Source organism: Saccopteryx leptura, chromosome 6 (genome assembly GCF_036850995.1).
Source record: "Saccopteryx leptura isolate mSacLep1 chromosome 6, mSacLep1_pri_phased_curated, whole genome shotgun sequence".
Taxonomy (NCBI): domain Eukaryota; kingdom Metazoa; phylum Chordata; class Mammalia; order Chiroptera; family Emballonuridae; genus Saccopteryx; species Saccopteryx leptura.
This window is the reverse complement of record NC_089508.1, coordinates 79023072-79044651: the sequence shown is the minus strand read 5'-3', so window position 1 is coordinate 79044651 and position 21580 is coordinate 79023072. Positions and strand designations below refer to the sequence as shown.

Here is a 21580-nt window from a genome sequence, read left to right as displayed (position 1 = left end):
GTCATGTCGTTTATTATTTTTTTTCTCAACTTTTTAGTCCCACTTTCATGTTAGAAAAGAAAATCTATTGTGCTCGCTTCGGCAGCACATATACTAATATTGGAACGATACAGAGAAGATTAGCATGGCCCCTGCGCAAGGATGACACGCAAATTCGTGAAGTGTTCCATATTTAAAAAAAAAAAAAGAAAAGAAAATCTATTGAGGATATGATATTTTAGTGGGAAATATTTTAGCAAGACAAGAAGCTTTGTTTTATTTTTTAAGATTTTATTTATTGATTTTTAGATAGAAAAAGGGGCAGGGTGGGGAAGAGGAAGCATCAATTCATAGTAGTTGGTTCTCGTATGTGCCTTGAAGGGCAATCCTGGGGTTTTGAACCGGCGACTGCTGCACTCCAGGTCGACGCTTTATCCACTGCACCACCAGAGTTCAGGCACATGAGAAGCCTTTTTTTTTCTTTTCTGTTTTTTAAAGATTTTATTTATTGATTTTTAGAGTGAGGAGGGGGGAGGGGAAGAGCCGGAAGCATAAACTCATAGTAGTAGTTGCTTTTCATATGTGCCTTGACTGGGTAAGCCTGGGGATTTGAACCAGCGATCTCAGCATTACAGGTTGATGCTTTATGCACTACGCCACCACAGGTCAGTTACGAGAAGCTTTCTTATAAGAAATGGACATATATGTGGTTCGGGAGGAATTTTTTTTTCTTTAGCTAGTGCAATATCTATGGGACTTGGCAGTAAATCCCTCACTCACAGCACCTCAATTTTGAGTGCAGATTTCAGTCAGTCAGCTATTGACCTGTTTTAGCACAGAGGACTCTGTCCCTTCACCCCTAGCACTACATATTCAGAGGGTGCTGTAGCTCTCACAGATCTAGTTTAATGGTCTTCAAAGTATAAGGATCCTGTATAAAGACACAAGTCCACAGGAACTATCTCAGCAAGTATTAATTGCCACTGCCACTTTAGTCAAAGTTTTCTGTGATAATATAGAGCCAGGCTGTTCAGGTTGTGATGCTATGAAGTACAAGTTTTATTTCTTCCATCAATTCATTGCCAGAGAGAACCATTTGTGCCAGATTGGGTCAAAGGAACCAAAACAGAATTCCAAAGTCAAATATTGAGTCCTCGGTTCTACACCCTCCATGTTAAATACCCTCTTTAAAATAAATGTCACAGAGTTTCTTCATCCGACCACGGCTCCAGTCTGCAATAATTAAAACCACATTGCCATGACAATCCCCTACGTTCCTTATGTCTCCATTTTGATTTCTTATTCATTCTGATCCTTAGGCCACCTTTCACTCCTTGACAGTCACTTTAACCAGCCAGTTTCTTCTCAATATTTCCAGTCAGTCCAGCACACCTCCGTGTTTATGGAGTAGCATTGACAGCTTTGGTGTTCTATATCTGACCTTGTCAGAAGCAGCCAGGGGCCAGGGGTAGGGCTTGTGGAACAGTGTCTACAAAGTGTACAGGAGTGTACAGTAACATCTTATACATTCACTCACTACTCTCACTGACTCACTCAGAGCAATCCTGCAAGCCTCATTCATGGTAAGTGCCCTATACAGATATACCATGTTTTATGCCATATATATATATATATATTTTTTTTTTTCTTTTATTCTGAAGCTGGAAACGGGGAGAGACAGTCAGACAGACTCCTGCATGCGCCCGACCGGGATCCACCCGGCACGCCCACCAGGGGCCACGCTCTGCCCACCAGGGGGCGATGCTCTGCCCTTCCGGGGCGTCGCTCTGCCGTGACCAGAGCCACTCCAGTGCCTGGGGCAGAGGCCAAGGAGCCATCCCCAGTGCCCGGGCCATCCCTGCTCCAATGGAGCCTTGGTTGCGGGAGGGGAAGAGAGAGACAGAGAGGAAGGAGGGGGGGTTTAGAAGCAAATGGGCGCCTCTCCTATGTGCCCTGGCCGAGAATTGAACCCGGGTCCCCCGCACGCCAGGCCGATGCTCTACCGCTGAGCCAACCGGCCAGGGCCTATGCCATATTTTTAAAAAAAAATCTTTTTAGCCCTGGCTGGATAACTCAGTTAGTTGGAGTATCCTCCCAAGCTCAGAGCTTGCCGGTTCTATCCCCAGTCAAGGCACATGTAGGGACAGAGTGATATTCCTTTCTTTCACTCCCTCCCTCTTTCTTTAAAATCAATAAATTAAAAAAAGTTTTTTTAAATGATTGTTAGAGAGCAACATTGATATGTTGCTCCACTTATTTATGCATTCATTGGTTGATTCTTATATGTGCCCTGACCAGGGATCCAACCTGCAACCTTGGTGTACTGGGATAATGCTCTAACCAACTGAGCTACCAAGGCAGGTCTTTTATTCCATATTTTTACTGTACTTTCTATGTCTAGATATGCTTAGATATACAAATGTTTACCATTGTGTTACAGTTGCCTACAGTATTCAGTATAGTAACATGCTGTAATGGGTTTGTAGCCTAGAGACCATATAGCCTAGGTGTGTAGTAGACTATACTACCTAGGTTTGTGTAAGAACACTCTATGATGTTCATAGAATGATGAAATCACCTTAATGACACATTTCTCAGAACAATTACTGTAGGGATACCCTGCATCCTTTTTAGATACTTCTGTCTGGAGGGCAGTGTGTGTGTCACCTCTACACATTAGAAGAATCCAAAACTTGTGCTAGAGTACATTAGGAGTCCATAAAAACCTTTACAGCTTAGGTATCTTGCGGTTACTTAACCATGTCTAAAAGTCCTCACCTTAGAATGCTACCCAACTGCTTATCTACTTATTGGAGAAAAAGCTGACAGGCAAGTTGCACTCTGCCTGGTGGGTAATGAGACTTTGAGTAATTTTCCCTAAGGTTCTTAGCTTCTGCTTCTGCTCCTCCAAACCACCGGAGAACTCAGTGGTATTACTGTGAACTTAGATTTATGGCTACTGTAGAGATATTTTGTATTGGGTGTGATGCTTCTGAGAAGTCCTTGGAATATAAGGGGCTTTGCTTTTGTCTCATAATGATATTTATACCTGTTTCTAAGTAACAAATTATGTACTGAGGTAATTTACTGTGTCTTCTCATTTCTGCTATGACTTTTATATCCTTATTACTTACAAACTAACCTTTTAGAAATTTGGTTATAGCCTAACCTGTGGTGGTGCAGTGGATAAAGCGTTGACCTGGAACACTGAGGTCACCAGTTTGAAACCCTGGGCTTACCCAGTCAAGGCACATATGGAAATTGATGCTCCTGCTCCTCCCCTTCTCTCTCTCTCTCTCTCTCTCTCCCTCCCTCCCTCCCTCCCTCCTTTTCTCTCCCTCCTTTTCTCTCCCTCCCTTTCTCCTCAATAAAATAAAAAAGTCTTAAAAATATATATTAAAATTAAAAAAATAGAAATTTGGTTGTTAAAGCAATTCTCAGTCAGATGGAACCTACTTATACCACTGGCTACTCTAAAATTTCCAAATATACTTCCCAACCCTTCTCTTCTCTCACCTCTTATTACTCATTGTTAGTGAACAATGAATACAGGTGGAAAACTATGTTGGTCTCTTAAGATTTGCCAGGGCAAAAAACTGGTCAAGAACAATTGAGAAGGTTAATGGATGGTTTGCTATAAGGAAAGACATGCACTGATTTTAGAGCAAGAAGATATCTAGCTAAAAGTTTTGAAAGTGTGCTATCTAGAAAAAGTGGGTACATTGGATATTAAATACTTAATAGCCAATAAGGTTTAATTAGGGAGGAAATAGTAGATTTTTTTTTTTTTTTTGTATTTTTTTGTATTTTTCTGAAGCTGGAAACGGGGAGAGACAGACTCCCGCATGCGCCCGACCGGGATCCACCCGGCACGCCCACCAGGGGGCGATGCTCTGCCCCTCCGGGGCGTCGCTCTGCCGTGACCAGAGCCACTCTAGCGCCCGGGGCAGAGGCCAAGGAGCCATCCCCAGCACCCGGGCCATCTTTGCTCCAATGGAGCCTTGGCTGCGGGAGGGGAAGAGAGAGACAGAGAGGAAGGGGGGGGGGTGGAGAAGCAAATGGGCGCCTCTCCTATGTGCCCTGGCCGGGAATCGAACCTGGGTCCCCCGCACGCCAGGCCGACGCTCTACCTCTGAGCCAACCGGCTAGGGCCAGTAGATATTTTATTATAGTGTCTTTGCATGGGGTAAAACCTAAGTTTAATGAAAGTGAATATATCATACTTAATGTATTATACTGCTCACAGAAATTAAGGGATATTTTATATCTTCATATTCATTTTGAAATATCCCCTAATTTTAGTGAGCAGCATATTTATAGTGACTGTATTATTCTCAATGATAATTTGAAGCAATGTAAAAGTAAGAAATAGTACTCTTTCTGTAAGGTTTACTTTGACCATGCCTGGGAAATTGGAAAGCACACGTTGGTGGTAAGCCATAATGGCGTGCTATAGCACTTTAGTGTTGTCACTTCCTGTCCCTGAAAGAATTTGATAGAACCACCACCACCAGGGGTGCAAATAGGAGTGGCAGGGAAGAAAAATAACAAGGTTAGGAGGAAAAGAGCTAGCAGCAGCATATTCACGAGATGGGATTAAAAATGCTGAAATAAAGAAGTCCATTTGTTAGGAATAATTGAGTTCTAAATTAAATAGTTCAGAGTCCTAGTGGGTCCTTGGCAGATTGGCTCAGTGGTAGAATGTCAGCCTGGCATGTCAATATCCCGTTTTTTTGTTTTGTTTTTGTTTTTTACAGAGACAGAGAGAGAGTCAGAGAGAGGGATAGATAGGGCAGACAGACAAGAACGGAGAGAGATGAGAAGCATCAGTCATCAGTTTTTCGTTGCAACACCTTAGTTGTGTATTGATTGCTTTTTCATATGTGCCTTGACCATGAGCCTTCAGCAGACCGAGTAACCCCCTTGCTCAAGCCAGCGACCTTGAGTCCAAGCTGGTGAGCTTTGCTCAAGCCAGATGAGCCCGCGCTCATGTTGGGGATCTCGTAGTCTTGAACCTGAGTCCTCCGCATCCTAGTCCGACACTATCCACTGCGCCACACTGCCTGGTCAGGCATGGATATCCTGGTTTTGATCCTGGTCAGGGCGCACAGGAAAAGCGACCATCTGCTTCTCCACCCCTCCACCTCTTCTCCAGCAGCCATAGCTCTATTGGTTCAAGTGCATTGGTCCCAAAGGGGGTTGCTGGATGGATCCTGGGGGTGGGAGGCGCATGTAGGAGTGTGTCTCTCTGTCTCTCCTCCTCTCACTTGGAAAAGAAGGAAAAATAAAATAGAAAAGAAATATGGTGGATCATATAGAAACAGATAGCTGTAGCTAAATAAGAAGAAAGTCTAGATTTTTCACTTGTTACCAGTAAAAATCACATTGGCTACCAAGAAAATCCCTTTTTTGTTGTTCAAAATTGAGTGTAATTACATTAGACATAGTAAGGAACAGCTGGATTATGTTTTAGTACCCTCTACCTAAATGAGAATTTTTATTTGTTAAAGCTTTATGTATAGGCTTATTTTCAATATTTTTGAGACATAAAAGAATTTGGCCCAGCCCTATAGTTCAGCATGTCTTACCTCTTTTTTTTTTTCTTCTTTTTTTTAAATTAATTTTTTAGAGAGAAGGGAAGGGAGAGAGAGAAACAGGAACATCCATCTGTTCCTTTATATGTCCTGATTGGGCATTGAACTGGCAGCCTCTGTACTATGGAACAATGGTCTAACCCAGTGGTAGCCAATGTTTTTTGGGCCACGGACTGGTTTAATGTCAGAAAATATTTTCACGGACTGGCCTTTAGGGTGGGACGGATAAATGCACAAAATAAAATTATGCGACTGGCGTAAAAACTGTGGTCTTTTTAAATATAATTGTCGAACTTACGAGACAAGCATCAAGAGTGAGTCTTAGATGGATGAAACAGAAGGAATCTGGTCATTTTTAAAAAATAAAACATCATTCAGACTTAAATATAAATAAAACGGAAATAATGTAAGTTATTTATTCTTTCTCTGCGGACCGATATCGGTCCGCGGCCCGGGGGTTGGGGACCATTGCTCTAACCAACCAAGCTATCTGGCCAGGGCATCATACTTTTTTTTTCTCAAGACATTTGTCAGCCTTCCTGGTTGCGTTTTTGCCCTCACTTGCCTCTCCAAAGACTCTGGTCTCTTCTTACTTTTCCCTCATTCTGTTTTTTTCTATTTCTTTCTAAAGCTTCTTTCTTCACTTTTTTTTTTAATTTCATCTTATCTTTCCGGTCCTCTCACTTTGAGCTAGTTACACTCCTAAATTTCCACTCTGTTATCTCTTGTTGGCTCCAATATTTTTTTTTTGCATTTTTCCGAAGCTGGAAAGGGGGAGGCAGTCAGACAGACTCCCGCATGCGCCCGACCGGGATCCACCCGGCATGCCACCAGAGGGCGATGCTCTGCCCCTCTGGGGCATCGCTCTGTTGCATCCAGAGCCATCCTCAGCGCCCCAGGCAAACCCTGCTCCATTGGAGCCTCAGCTGCGGGAGGGGAAGAGAGAGACAGAGAGGAAGGAGAGGGGGAGGGGTGGAGAAGCAGATGGGCACTTCTCCTGTGTGCCCTGGCCAGGAATTGAACCCGGGACTCCTGCACGCCAGGCCGACGCTCTACCACTGAGCCAACCTGCCAGGGCCAATATTTTTTTTTAAGGTTTTATTTTTTGATTTTATAGAGAAGAGAGAGAAAGGCAGGGAATTTGGAGGAGTGGGAAGCATTAACTCATAGTTGCTTCTCATATGTGCCTTGACTGGGCAAGCCTGGGGTTTCAAATGAGAGATCTCAGCGTTCCAGGTTGACACTTATTCATTGCACCACCACAGGTTAGGCTCCAATATTGATATTAATAAAACATTTTGAAAAAAAGTAATTTTTACTTATCAATTTTTTTAGTAACAACTTTTCCATGAAGTTGGCCTAGATATCCAAGAGTATTTTATTATTGCTTTACCATGCAGACAATACATAATTAGCACATGGTTCAAATAAAGGCCTTTACTGCTAAGCTAGTATTTTCCATGTGTATATTGATTTAGTAAAGTTTTCATACATATATTATCTCGGGAACATGATATTCCACATAGATGAATTATCCTAATACTGAAACTAAACTTGAGATTTTAGAATATAAAGCTGACTGCATTTTTTAATAGATATTGTATACAGGGTGGGGTAAAAGTAGTTTTACCTCTTCTTCCTTCCCCTTCCTTCACCTCTCCTTCTTTCTCCTTCCCTTTCCTTTTGTGTCTTCAGGAAGCTCAAAGTACTCAGCATTTCAATGTTAGCTAAATCCAAAGCAGCTACTCCCCCCCCTTGTTTCTTCCTGTCTTTTGGCTGAGTGCTTAACGCCCCCAAACACACTCAGGCTAGTACAGGGTTTTGTAGTATTAACCCTCCTTGTATCATTAGGTTATTGATGCCCATTAGCATATCTGTTACATCAGTGAGAGTCAAACTACTATCTCTTCTATTTATTAAAAAAACATCTTCCCTCCAGTCTTTGGTTTGGGTTTTCTTCACTACATATAGAGTGGGGCAAAAGAAGGTTTACAGTTGTTAGTATGGAGAACAATATAATAAATAATAATAGGAGAATAAACTGTTGCATATACTCACAACTGTAAACCTACTTTTGCCCCACCCTGTATATACATGGTTCCTTTGTTCTATGCGGGTCTGAAAAGTAAGACTGCTTGGGAAAGCAGGATTTCAGTGTGTATGAGAGTCATGGCTAACAGAGGACCCTTTGGCTTTCCAGATTCTTATTGTTATTGTTGCTGAGCACCTCTCACTGGGGATGGCTCTGGCTTCTGTACTCTGATGCAGATCAGCAGGTACTCATTTTCTCATTCTTGCCTTCTGTGTAGTTTACTTTAGTGCACTTTTAAGGTCACAACAGCTGGCCTTTTAGTAGAGCCATAGTTCCCAAAACAAATTAAGAAATGCCAGGTCATTTCCTCTCCTCTGTGCTGGACGGGGAAGGCCTAAGAGCATCCCTTCAATCCTACCCTTCATTTCTGAGATTATTTACTACCATACGCTGGCAATGAAAGAATTCATTTTCTTTTAGTTTCAGAGTCCACAGAATAAGGCTTTTTCAGTGATAGGTGAGCAATCATTAGGCTAACGACTGTGTTAAGATATTTCTATGTTGACTTTGCCTGCTACAAGCCTTGCCCATCTTCTTTATGGTTTATTAGATTCTGTGATCAGGAGAAGAGTTACTGGGCAAATTTAAAATATGTGCTTAGAACAAAAAACATTTGGGAACCTCTGGTTTATAGGAGTAAATGTAACATACAACAATGTGATGTGTTCTCCAAGAAAAAAAATCTTTGGGAGATTATCAGAACACATTTGAGTATCTTTCTCTGTATATAATAAGAATAAATAGGAATGAGACTGGCCTCCAAACTTTAAGTGATTATTTATCTTTGGATGATTTTCTTTTCTTTTTTAAAATTTCTTTTTATTTATTTATATACTTTTATATTTAAGTAAGAGGAGGGAAGATAGACAGATTCCTGCATGTGCTCCGACTGGGATCCACCCAATAACCCCTGTCTGGGACTGATGCTCGGATCAATTAACCTATATTTAGCACCTGCAGTTGACATGCTTGGACCAACCAAGCTATCCTCAGTGCCCAGGGCCAGTTCTTGAACCAATTGAGTCACTGTCTGCTGGGGGGGAAGAGATAAAGAAGGGGGAGAGAGAGGTGGTGAGAAGCAGATGGGCGCTTCTCTTTTGTGTCCTGAATGGGAATCAAACCTGGGAGATTCATATGCCGGGCCGACACTGTATCCACTGAGCAAACCAGCCAGGGCCCATATATTTTTCTTAAAATTAGATTTTAAAGGTTTCTTAAAAGTAAGATATGTTTTGCCTGACCAGGCAGTGTGGCACAGTGGAGAGAACTTTGGGCTGGGATGCAGAAGACCTAGGTTTGAAACCCCAAGGTTGCCAGCTTGAGCGTGGGCTCACCATCTTATGTGCAGGGTCGCTGGCTTGAGTGTGGGATCATAGCCATGACCCCATGGTCGCTTACACGAGCCCAAGGTCGCTGGCTTGAGCAAGGGGTCACTGTCTCTGCTGCAGACCCCCAGTCAAGGCACAGATGAGAAAGCAATCAATGAACAACTAAGGTATCACAATGAACAATTGATGCTTCTCATCTCTCTCCTTCCTGTCTGTCCCTCTCTCTATCTCTGTCACCAAAAAAAAAAAAAAGATATTTTAAGAAAGTATATATGCAAGTAGCTTAATCCACCTTCTCAGTACTGAAAGATGTATTCGTAAGAAATTTTATTTTATTTTATTTTTTAATTTTATTTATTCATTTTTTAGAGAGGAGAGAGAGAGGGAGAGAGACAGAGAGAGAGAGAGAAGGGGGGAGGAGCAGGAAGCATCAACTCCCATATGTGCCTTGACCAGGCAAGCCCAGGGTTTCGAACCAGCGACCTCAGCATTTCCAAGTCAACACTTTATCCACGGCGCCACCACAGGTCAGGCAAGAAATTTTATTTTTTAACGTAAAGTTACCTACATTATTATAACTCTCTAAAATCCTGTCACATATAGTGAGTTTGGTGGTTTGCTGTTGACATGACAGACCCTATTGAATTAGCTTCATGGGAGGTAAGGTATCTTTGTCATCTTACTTCTTTTGAAAATTGTTGGAAACGAGGTTCACTTCCCACACTCAGGTTTAGCCAAGAAAGCCCTTTTTACTCTTATCTTCCTCTTCTTCAAGGGATAACTATCACAGACTAGCAGTGAGTGACAGTTGCTAAACTCATGTAGTGTGACAAATAGCAGCAGACAGAGGGTGGAAGGATGAGGAAGTCAACTAGCTTCCTAGTACCACCTGAATTGGATTCAACTGTGTGACTTCACATTTAGATCTTATTGCTTTCATAAACACTTTCCCCTAGGGAGTCCAGAAATTGGTTCTGTTGTACATGAGAAACTCAAATCTGTAGACAAAAATAGACCTAGTGACTCTAACACATGTGACCCCGGTAGCTCAATATTTACACTCTTGACCTCATATTTCTATTGGTAGAAATACAAAGGGGCAAGATACTCTGTTTGGAAGAGGTAGGTGATACCCACTTCTACAATCAGTCAGTAAATAGTGACTAATATGTGTGTAGTTATCTGTTGTAACCAGATGAGTCAATGCAAAAGATGTTTTATATATATTATTGCCTCCAGTAATACAGTGTGTCTGTAAAGTCATGGTGCACTTTTGACTGGTCACAGGAAAGCAACAAAAGACAATAGAAATGTGAAATCTGCACCAAATAAAAGGAAAACTCTCCCAGTTTCATACCTGTTCAGTGCAGTTCGACGCACAGATTTTTTAGGGCTCCTCAGGTAGCTATCCCGTATAGCCTCTACAGACTCATCACTGACTGATGGCCTACCAGAACGGGGTTCCTCCACCAGACTGCCAGTTTCCTTCAACTGCTTATCCCACCGAGTAATGTTATTCCTATGTGGTGGCACTTCATTATAAATGCGCTGATATTCACATTGCACTTTGGTCACAGATTCGAATTTAGCGAGCCACAGAACACACTAAACTTTCCTCTGTACTGTCCACATCTCGACTGGCATGGCCGTGGGCTGCTCCACTGTATACACGGTGTTATGTCATCATCTGTGCATGCGCACATACTGCCACATCATCCTGCAGAAACTGGGAGGGTTTTCCTTTTATTTGGTGCAGATTTCACATTTCTATCATCTTTTATTGCTTTCCTGTGACCAGTCAAAAGTGCACCATGACTTTACGGACACACTGTATATCTATTCTGTCAGGATAGGAAGTTGATATATTTAAGCTTCTTTAACTGAGAATTTATATCTTTTAGCCTCTTCTAGATTCTTTCAAGCTCACATAAAATTATCTTCCTTGAATGATGACAATTTGAAATGGTTAAGTGCCATATTTGAGTCTCCATCAAACTGCCTAAGACTGTTTGCCCCACCTAGTGACTCCCTGAGATCCTGCCCATCTTGTGTGTCCACCTAAGATGCTTCCAGTGGCTTCTTCATACAAATTGCTTGTCTTGGCTCATGCTGGAAAATTTTCTAAAATCTCTTGGGCACCTCTAAGCCCAGCACAAGGAGCAACCATCTGCAGATTGCTCTGTAGCTCATGCTGAGTGGCCCTAGGTAGGGCACAGGCCACAGCTGCTCTTGGCGTGACCTCCCAGGAGTCCCCAGAGCCAGAGCACTTAGAGGTATATCACTCCCATTGATGTGCCAACAGGATTCAAGGCTCAACAAAATAGGGGGTACACACAGCTGACCCGAGGTTGAGGGAGTACCTGGAGTCCCCAGCTTTAGTGACTGGGGAGGCTGTGCCACTGGGCCCTACAGGACACCTACTACATAAGGCCACTCTACCAAGACTGGGAGACATTGCAGCATGTCTTGCTAAAGTATTTTCCACTTGGCCTGTTATTTTTATAATGCAGATTGCAGGTTCTTTATGTTTAGACGTATGGGATCTCCTATGATTCAGTTTAAACATATCTTGTATAGTATATGCAGATTTTTCAAAAGATACACACAGTATAAAATGATCTACTTAAAAAAAAAAAAAAGATCTACTTTACTTTCTGTTTACTTGGAGTTGGTACCAGTGCTACCATCCATGCCAGAGCATGGCCCTCATCCCTTCCCCCTGTGCTTTCTGCAGTTTTCTTCTGCTGACAAGCCTTATTCCCTGCCTTCATGAAACCCACTGTAAAACTAAACCAATTCTCAGTGTACTGAAACAGAGACATACCAACCCTTAGCAATTACTGCTTTCTCTGCCAGTGGAAACATTTGAATCTGATTTCTGTAACAACTGAGTTGTAGTTAACTCAGTTGACTTGACATAAAGTTGATATCTCTGTTTTTCTGTTGTGATAAAAAGTGCATTGGTTAAATTTTATTATATTATCTACTATCTCTAAGAAATTACAAGCTGTAAGTTATGGAATTTAAACCAAGATTTCAAAAATCTGTATCTTTTTTCATATAAAGTATGGGTCCAAAGCAATAGGGACTATTGTAATCATTTTGACAAACATCAGAGATCTTAACTCAAATTTTCTCGCTTGTTTTCAATAAAATCTGTTTCAGTTTTCCTTTTTCTTTTCTCCTTGTAGTGGACTTTCGGGAGCAATAAAAATAAGAAGAAAGGAAAGGCCAGAAAAATAGAGAAGAAAGGAACCATGAAGAAACAGGCCAATAAAACTGCTTCCTCGGGCAGTTCGGACAAAGACAGTTCAGCTGAGAGCTCAGCCCCTGAGGAAGGTGAGCGAAATAGCCCAGACTCTGGGAGTGAACTCCCACTCCTGTCAGGTTGAAGATGCAGAGTGAGAAATGCAGGGGAAAGTGCATGCATTACAGCAATTCATCACATTTTCAGTGGTCATGGATTCTTTGAGAATCTGAATGGGTTTGAGCAAAGCTCACCAGCTTGGACCCCAGGTTGCTGGTTCCAGCAAGGGGTTACTCGGTCTGCTGAAGGTCCACGGTCAAGGCACATATGCGAAAGCAATCAATGAACAACTAAGGTATCGCAAAGAGAATCTGAATGAAGCAAGAAAATACATGCAATTCTGAAGGTTAATGAGGTCTGTGAAACCCATTCAGGAAACCCATGAGGAATCTTTCTGTATTAGTCTCAACTCGCTTTACCCTGAGTGCCTTCCCTTCTTTTTTTAGAGGGAGGAAAGGAGAGAAGAGAGGGTGATGGGAGTGAGAGGGGAAGGAGAGAGATGAAAAGCATCAACTTGTAGTTGCTTACTTTAGTTGTTTATTGATTGCTTCTCATATGTCCTGGAGCTCAAGACAAGCCAGTGACCCCCTTGCTCAAGTCAGCAACCATAGAATCATGTTGATGATCCCACGCTCAAGCCACTGAGCCAGGGCTCTAGATGGCAACCTTGGGATTTCATACTGGGTCGTCAGCATCTGGGGTCAGTGCTCTGTGCACTCCACCACCACCAGTCAGGCCCCTTCTTTCTTATGTATGTCTGACTGAGAAGAAAAATCCTTGAACCAGATACAATACATAGTAAAAATATATTCTTATTAGGAATTCACTAATCAATTTAATGACTCATTAAAACATTGATTTTTTTTTTAATGTCCACTAATAAATGTAGAAGAAATGATAGAAAAATCACCATTTTTCGCTCTGTCCGGGTAGCTCAGTTGGTTAGAACATCATCCTACTATGCCAAGGTTGCAGGTTTGATTCCTGGTTAGGGTATGTACAAGAATTAATCAGTGAATATGTAAATAAATGGAACAACAAATCAAAGTTTCTCTCCTCCATCCTCTTTCTCTCTAAAATCTATAAAAAAATTTTTTTTAAATCACCATTTTTCAAACATCACTGTATAATTGATTTACTCAAGAAGTAGCAACAAATATTAAAACCATTGGGTGAGGGTTTGTTGGGAAGCAAAAGGTTTACCGTCTCAAAGCATCTCTTTATTATACTTACTACAAAGGAGAAAAAATGTGCCTTTATAAAGGAGAAATCTAGGGACACCACCTTAAGCAAAAATTCAAATATCACCAGTAATAGAATAAATAGATGCCAGGTGCTTCCTGATGTGTTACTTTGAAAAGGACATAATCACTTAGGGAACATTCTTGCCAAAATGTTATAACCTGGAAAGTGCTTCATGAAACCAACCAACCCAAACTGGGGACATTTGATAATTGTGGCTATTTAAATTTCAATTAGTAAAAACTTAAAATTTGAGTGTCTCAGTTGTACTAGCCGCATTTCAGTTGCTCAGTAACCACATGGGTCGCTACTACTCAGATAAAGAATGTTGGCTCAGTGGTAGAACATCGGCCTGGCGTGCAGGAGTCCCGGGTTCGATTCCCGGCCAGGACACACAGGAGAAGTGTCCATCTGCTTCTCCACCCCTCCCCCTCTCCTTCCTGTCTGTCTCTCTCTTCCCCTCCCGCAGCCAAGGCTCCATTGGAGCAAAAGTTGGCCCGGGCGATGAGGATGGCTCTGTGGCCTCTGCCTCAGGTGCTAGAAGCGCTCTGGTTGCAACAGAGCAATGCCCCAGATGGGCAAAGCATCGCCCCCTGGTGGGCGTGCTGGGTGGATCCGGGTCGGGCGCATGCGGGAGTCTGTCTGACTGCCTCCCCGTTTCCAACTTCAGAAAAATACAAAAAAAAAAAAAAAAGGAATGTTTTCATCACCTCTTAAAATTCTATTAGATACTTTTGGGGAAGAAGAAAGAAAAAAAAGATAATCTGGTGGCTTGTATTCTTCAAAAATTCAGTGGCATGAAAGACAAAAAAAAAGGCTGCAGATTAAAGGCTAGTAGAGAGATGGCAACCAAATGCAATGTGTGATTCTAGATTGAGTCCTTTTTTTGCCTGAAAAGTGGCTAATAAAGGACTATGTTAGAACAATGGCAAAATTTTAATGTGGAGTAAGTTAGAGAAGGGTATTACATCTTTTAAATTTCCTGAATTTGATAGTGGCATAATTGGTTATATAGAAGACTTTTTCAAAAAGTGTTTAGGGGTGAAAGGTTACAATCTCTGCAACTTACTTTCAGTTAAGCAAAATGAATAATAAAAATGTATACATTATTTATATATCTAGACACAGAAAGTAAATTGGCAATGTTAACAATGAGTGAACCTAAGTTAAAAAATATATGGGAGTCACCCATTCTGCAACATTTTTCTTTAGATCTGCGATTTTTTTCAAAATTAAAAAGAACGGGCTGGCCCTGGCCTGTTGGCTCAGCAATAGAACGTTGGCCTGGCGTATGAAAGTCCTAGGTTTGATGCCCGGTTTGGGCACACTGGAAAAGCGACCATCTGCTTCTCCACCCCTCCCCCTCCTCTCGCTCTCTTTTTCTCTCTCTCTCTCTTTCCTAGCCCCTTCCTTCCCCTCATCTCCTGCATCCATGGCTTGAATGGTTTGAGCAGTTTGGCCCCAGGTGCTGAGGATGGCTCCATGGCCTTGCCTCAGGTGCAGAAATAGCTCAGTTTGGAGCAACGGAGCAGTGGCTCCAGATGAGCAGAGCATCACCCCTAGTGGGCTTGTCAGGTGGATCCTGGTCGCGGCACATGCAGGAATCTGTCTCCCTGCCTCTCACTTAATAAAAATTTTAAAAAAAAGAACATACTGGTTTATAGTCCAATCTGAATTTCCCTAACCTATGTTTGCATTTGCCAAAGGCAGGCCAAAGACTGTTCCCAAGGGAACTGAGATGGCCATATGCCACTTTACCTAGGACAGCCAAGGAGTAAAGATTATCAATACTGTGGAGTCACCTGTGGCCTGTCTTCTCTAGCAGAGCCTAATCTTGATTGGGCCTTTGTTGCAGGTGAAGTGTCTGATTCTGACAGCAACAGCTCCTCCTCCAGTTCAGATTCAGACTCTTCTTCAGAAGATGAAGAGTTCCATGATGGCTATGGAGAAGACCTCATGGGAGATGAGGAAGACAGGGCTCGTCTAGAGCAGATGACAGAGAAGGAAAGAGAGCAAGAACTGTTCAACCGCATCGAGAAGAGGGAGGTATTGAAAAGGAGGTAAGGTTGTAGTTCCTTAATGATTAAATAAAATAATAATTTTCCAGAATTCACAGTTGGAGCCCTGTCTCCACAGGATTTAATTAAAGCTTGACTTGGGATTTACCATCATTATTTATGAATTAAGTATCTCACTATCCTTCCAGTATAGTTTTTGTATTTTTTAAAAAAATTCAGCCTGGCCTGAGTGGATGGAGCGTCGGACAGGGATACGGAGGACCCAGGTTCGAGACCCCGAGGTCGCCAGCTAGAGCGCGGGCTCATCTGGTTTGAGCAAAAACTCACCAGCTTGGACCCAAGGTCGCTGGCTCGAGCAAGGGGTTACTCGGTCTGCTGAAGGCCCACGGTCAAGGCACCTATAAGAAAGCAATCAATGAACAACTAAGGTGTCGCAATGAAAAACTGATGATTGATGCTTCTCATCTCTCTCCGTTCCTGTCTGTCTGTCCCTATCTATCCCTCTCTCTGACTTTCTGTCTCTGTAAAAAAAAAAAATTCAGATGTTAAATTACTGTTTAGTATTCAGAGGCCATGTTTAAAATGACAAAAGTTTTTCTTTATCTCCTAAGAGAAGTTCAAGGTAAAAATAAACTTAGTTTTGTCTCAGGCAATAAAATATTCCTCAGAACTAGGATTCTTCCCTACCTACCTAATATCATAAAAGAAAAATAGAAGAATCTTCTTTGGCAGCAGTTAGTTCAGTTTTCATGTGGGAGCCTGTCTGTCCCTTCTAAAGACCATATTAAGTATAGTGAGTTATCCTAGACAAGAATGTTTGGCTTTTAGTCAGCAATAACTAATAGACATTTAGTTTGAGCATTGATGCTTCCGAGGTTACCTGTATTGGAACAAACAGGACTTCAATTGTGTCAGAGTGGCAAATGGTTTGGGATAACTTTTAAATTTTATAGTTCTGAACTGTGGAAAGCATAACGAAATTCTTGTATAAAACCAATAGGGTCCTATGAGAAAATCACAAAGTAGCTCAAGAGTAATGTGTGGCTTATCTCAAGGTTTTGGTTTTTATATTTTTTACCTTATGTGAATGAGGCAGTTGACTGATTCAGTGACTTTTTTGAGTGACTGGTAGAATATTTACAGTGATGATAATTAAGACAAATTTTTAACCATTCACAGATAATTGAGATTTTTTTATAGCTCATTTGTTTAGCTGCAAGGCAGGGCAATAGAGTAACTCAGAAACATCCTCCATCTTATAAGATAAAAGTCTTTGTGTAGATCTCATTGAATTGTAATAATCTCATTGAAATGTAATTTTTATGTAAACACCATTAACATCCCATTGTATAGCCAGCAGCACCAGTGGTGATATGTTATTTTATTTTTTTAATTTTCTTTTATGTTTAACTTTTCTGAAGTTGGAAACGGGGAGGCAGTCAGACAGAGTCCTGCATGTGCCCGACCGGGATCCACCCGGCATGCCCACCAGGGGGCGATGCTCTGCCCATCTGGGGCATCGCTCTGTTGCAATCAGAGCGCTTCTAGCACCTGAGGCAGAGGCCACAGAGCCATCCTCAGCGCCCGGGCCAACTTTGCTCCAATGGAGCTTTGGCTGCGGGAGGGGAAGAGAGAGAAAGAGAGAGAGAGGGAGGGGTGGAGAAGCAGATGGGCGCTTCTCCTGTGTGCCCTGGCCGGGAATTGAACCCAGGACTCCTGCACACCAGGCGATGCTCTACCACTGAGCCAACCGGCCAGGGCAAGATGTTATTTTCTTTGTTAGATTCTACACCTATTCTAAGGCTGTTTCTTTATTTTCTCTCTCAATTTTTTTTAAAGTAAGTTCAGGCAGCTATAAAAGGTAGCTTGGGCCCTGGCCAGTGGGCTTAGTGGTAGTGTTGGCCTGGCGTGTGGATGTCCTGGGTTTGATTCCTGATCAGGGCACACAAAAGTGACCATCTGCTTCTCCACCCCTACCCCTCTCCTTTCCCTTTCTCTGTCTTTCTCTTCTCTTCCCATAGCCATAGCTCTGTTGGAGCAAGTTGGTCCCAGGTGCTGAGGATGGCTCCTTGGCCTTGCCTCAGGCACTAAAATAGCTCAGTTGCCAAGCAACAGAGCAACTGGCCCCAGAAGGGCAGAGCATCCCCCCCATAGGGGGTTTGCTGGGTGGATCCCTGTTGGGGCACATGTGGGAGTCTGTCTCTGCCTCCCCACTTATCACTTAAGGAAAAGAAAAGGTAGCTTAGTTGTAGAAAGAGCACTGATATTTCCAGTCAGAGGTGTAGGCTAATTCAGACTAACTGTCCAGGTAATGTGAATTAGTCAGCTTCCTCCTTGGAGATTGTTGTAGGTTTGAGTGAAATGATAAATATTAAGAACATTATGTAAAAACTATTATTTTTAAAGTAATTTTATTGAGATATGTTTTACACACCATAGAATCCTCCCATTTAAAGGATACAATTGAATGGTTTTATATAGTCACAAAGTTGTGTAACCATCACCACAATTAATATCAGAACATTTTCATCACCCCGGAATGAAACCTACTCATTGGTAATCTTTTCTCTATTTCCTCCCAAGGCTCCCAGCCCTGCGTAACCAATAATGAATTTGTAGTTTCTATAGATTTGCTTACTTTTGGACATTTTACATAAGTGGAATCATATAGTCCTTTTGCTACTTGTTTCTTAGCATATTTTTGAAATTTATCCAGATAGCACATAATAGCACTTCATTCCTTTTTATAGCTGAATAATAAATTCCATTGTTGCAGACACACCACATTTTGTTTATCCATTCATCTATTGATTGACATTTGGGTTGTTTTCACCTTTTTGCTATTGTGAATAGTGCTAATATGAAGATTGATGGTTCAGCCTGACCAGGTGGTGGCACAGTGGATAGAGCGTTGGACTGGGATGCGGAGGACCCAGGTTCGAGACCCTGAGGTCGCCAGCTTGAGCCCAAGGTCGCTGGCTTGAGCAAGGGGTTACTCAGTCTGCTGAAGGCCCATGGTCAAGGCATATATGAGAAAGCAATCAATGAACAACTAAGGTGTCACAACAGAAAACTAATATGATTGATGCTTCTCATCTCTCTCCGTTCCTGTCTGTCCCTATCTATCCCTCTGTCTGACTCTCTGTCTCTGTAAAAAAAAAAAAAAAGGAAAGAAAGATTGATGGCTTAAGTACCTGTTTTCAGTTCTTTTGGGTGTATACCTAAGAGTGGAATTGCCGGGTCATATAGTAACTTTATGTTTCATTTTGAGAAACCATCAAACTGTTTTCTGCATCGCCTGTACCATTTCAGCAATGTATAAGGGTTCCAATTAATTCACATCCTTGCCAACACTTATTTTCTTTCTTTTTAAAAATTTTTATTATTGATTTTAGCAAGCTAGGGAGAGAAGGGAGACAGGAACATCAGTCTGTTCCTCTAAGTGCCCTGACTAGGGTTCGAACCAGAAACCTGATTACTTCAGGATGATGCTCTAACCAACTGAGCTACCCAGCCAGGGCACCCTTTTTTTATATATATATTAGATAACCTGGTGGATTTGAAGTATATCTTACTATGATTTTGATTTTGATTTTCCTGTTGACTAATGATGTTAATTAAGCAAATTTTCATGTCCTTGTTGGCTATCTTTGGAGAAATGTCTGCTCAAATTATTTGCCCATTTTTTAACTGGAATACTTGTCTTTTTGTTGTTAAGGTATAAGAGTTCTTTGTACAGTCTGGTTATTAGACGTATCAGATACATGATTCGCAAATATTTTCTTGCATTCTGTACATTGTTTTTTTCACTCTTTTGTTAATGTTTGATGCACAAAAACTTATAATTTTAATGAAATACAATTTATTTTTTTTTCTTGGCCAAGCCTTTTATATTATATCCAAGAATCTATTGCCAAACCCAGGGTTATGAAGATATACCTCTGTGTTTTCTTGTAAGAGTTTTGTAGTTCTCATATTTAGGTGATTGATCCATTTTGAGATCATTTTTGTAAGTTGTGTGAAGTAGGGGTCCATCATCTTTCTTAACATGTTGATATTTAGTTGTCCCAGTTCCACTTGTTGAAGAGACTAGTCTTTCCCCAGTCTTGGCACTGTTGTCAAAAATCAATTGTAGGCCCTGGCCGGTTGGCTCAGCGGTAGAGCGTCGGCCTGGCGTGCGGGGGACCCGGGTTCGATTCCCGGCCAGGGCACTTAGGAGAAGCGCCCATTTGCTTCTCCACCCCCACCCCCTCCTTCCTCTCTGTCTCTCTCTTCCCCTCCCGCAGCCAAGGCTCCATTGGAGCAAAGATGGCCCGGGCGGTGGGGATGGCTCCTTGGCCTCTGCCCCAGGCGCTAGAATGGCTCTGGTCGCGGCAGAGCGACCCCCTGGAGGGGCAGAGCATCGCCCCCTGGTGGGCAGAGCACCGCCCCTGGTGGGCGTGCCGGGTGGATCCCTGTCGGGCGCATGCGGGAATCTGTCTGACTGTCTCTCCCCAGTTTCTAGTTTCAGAAAGGTACAAAAAAAAAAAAAAAGAAATGGCAAGAGCATACATCCTTGTCTCCTTTCTGATCTTTAGGGGAAAGTGTTTAGTCTTTCACAATTAAATATTATGTTAGCTGTGGTTTTTTCATAGGTGCCTTCTATCAGTTTGAGGAAGTTTCCTTCTATTCCTAGTTGAGAATTTTTATCAAGACCAGAGTATTGGTTTTTCTTAAATACTTGTGTGTGCCGAGATAATCGTGACTTTTATATTATAGTAATATGGTATATTACAGTGAATGATATTTTTATGTTGAACCAACCTTGTATATCTGGGATAAATCCTACTTGGTCATGGTATATTGTCCTTTTTATAAGTTTATGGGTTCAGTTTGCTATTTTGTTGATTTTTAATCAGTATCCTTTTTATTTTTTTGAGAGACAGAGTGAGAGTCGGAGAGAGGGATAGAGACAGATAGACAGGAAGGAGAGAGATAAGAAGCATCAATTTTTCGTTGTGGCACCTTAGTTGTTCATGATTGCTTTCTCATATGTGCCTTGACTTGGGGGGTTACAGATGAGCCAGTGACCCCTTGCTCAAACCAGTGACCCTGGTCTCTAGCCAGCAACCATAGGGTCATGTCTATGATCCCACACTCAAGCCAGTGACACCACACTCAAACTGCTGAGCTCATGCTCAAGCTGGTGACCTCGGGGTTTCAAACCTGGGTCCTCTACATCCCAGACACTGTCCTCTGCACCACCTCCTGGTCACACTAATCAGTATTCTTAAGAGGTATTGCTCTAGTCTGACCAGGTGGTGGCGCAGTGGATAGAGCATCAGACTGGGATACGGAAGACCCTGGTTCGAGACCCCGAGGTCGCCAGCTTGAGCCCAAGTTTGCTGGCTCGAGCAGGGGGTCACTCGGTCTGATGTGCCCCCCCCCCCCCCGCCGCCAAGGCACGTATGAGAAAGTAATCAATGAACAACTAAGGTGCCACAAAGAAGAATTGATGCTTCTCATCCCTCTCCCTTCCTGCTTCCTGTCTGTCTCTGTCCTTCTCTCTGACTCTGTCTCTCTTTCTCTGTCACCAAAAAAAAAAAAAGAGGTATTACTCTATACTTTTTGTTCTTCTGATGTCATTGTTTGTTTTTGTTACCAGACTAATACTGGCCTCACAGAATGAATTGAGAAGTGTTTCCTTCTCTTCTGTTTTTTGGAAGAGTCTGTAAAGAATTGGTGTTATTGCAAACCAATGTCATCCCAATAAATTTTTTTAAAAAAGAAATTGGTATTTTTTAAATGTTTGGTAGTCATCTGTGGGTGGCTTTTTTTTTATATAGGAATTTTAAAAATTAATTCAATCTCTTATGATAGGTCTTATTCATACTTTTCTACTTTTCCTTGAGTCAAGTTTTGTGGTTTGTGACTTTCTAGAGAATTTTTCATTCCATCTAAATTACTTAACTTGTTGCCATACAATTGTTCATAGTGTTCCCTCTGATCTTTTTTATTTCTGTAAAGTCAACGGTAATGTC

The 21580-nt window shown here is 42.0% G+C and overlaps 1 protein-coding gene and 1 non-coding gene across 2 annotated transcripts in view; both read left to right on the top strand.

The window, feature by feature from the left end:
- RTF1 (RTF1 homolog, Paf1/RNA polymerase II complex component) overlaps positions 1-21580 on the top strand; it is a 62259-nt gene that overhangs the window by 16645 nt on the left and 24034 nt on the right. Inside the window, exons 3-4 of the mRNA XM_066344253.1 lie at positions 12185-12332; positions 15398-15602. Coding sequence (XP_066200350.1) covers positions 12185-12332; positions 15398-15602 — 353 coding nt within the window. The remainder of the gene's footprint in view (positions 1-12184; positions 12333-15397; positions 15603-21580) is intronic.
- LOC136377764 (U6 spliceosomal RNA) lies at positions 70-176 on the top strand. Its single transcript, XR_010746396.1, has one exon. It is a non-coding gene; the product is annotated as a U6 spliceosomal RNA (small nuclear RNA).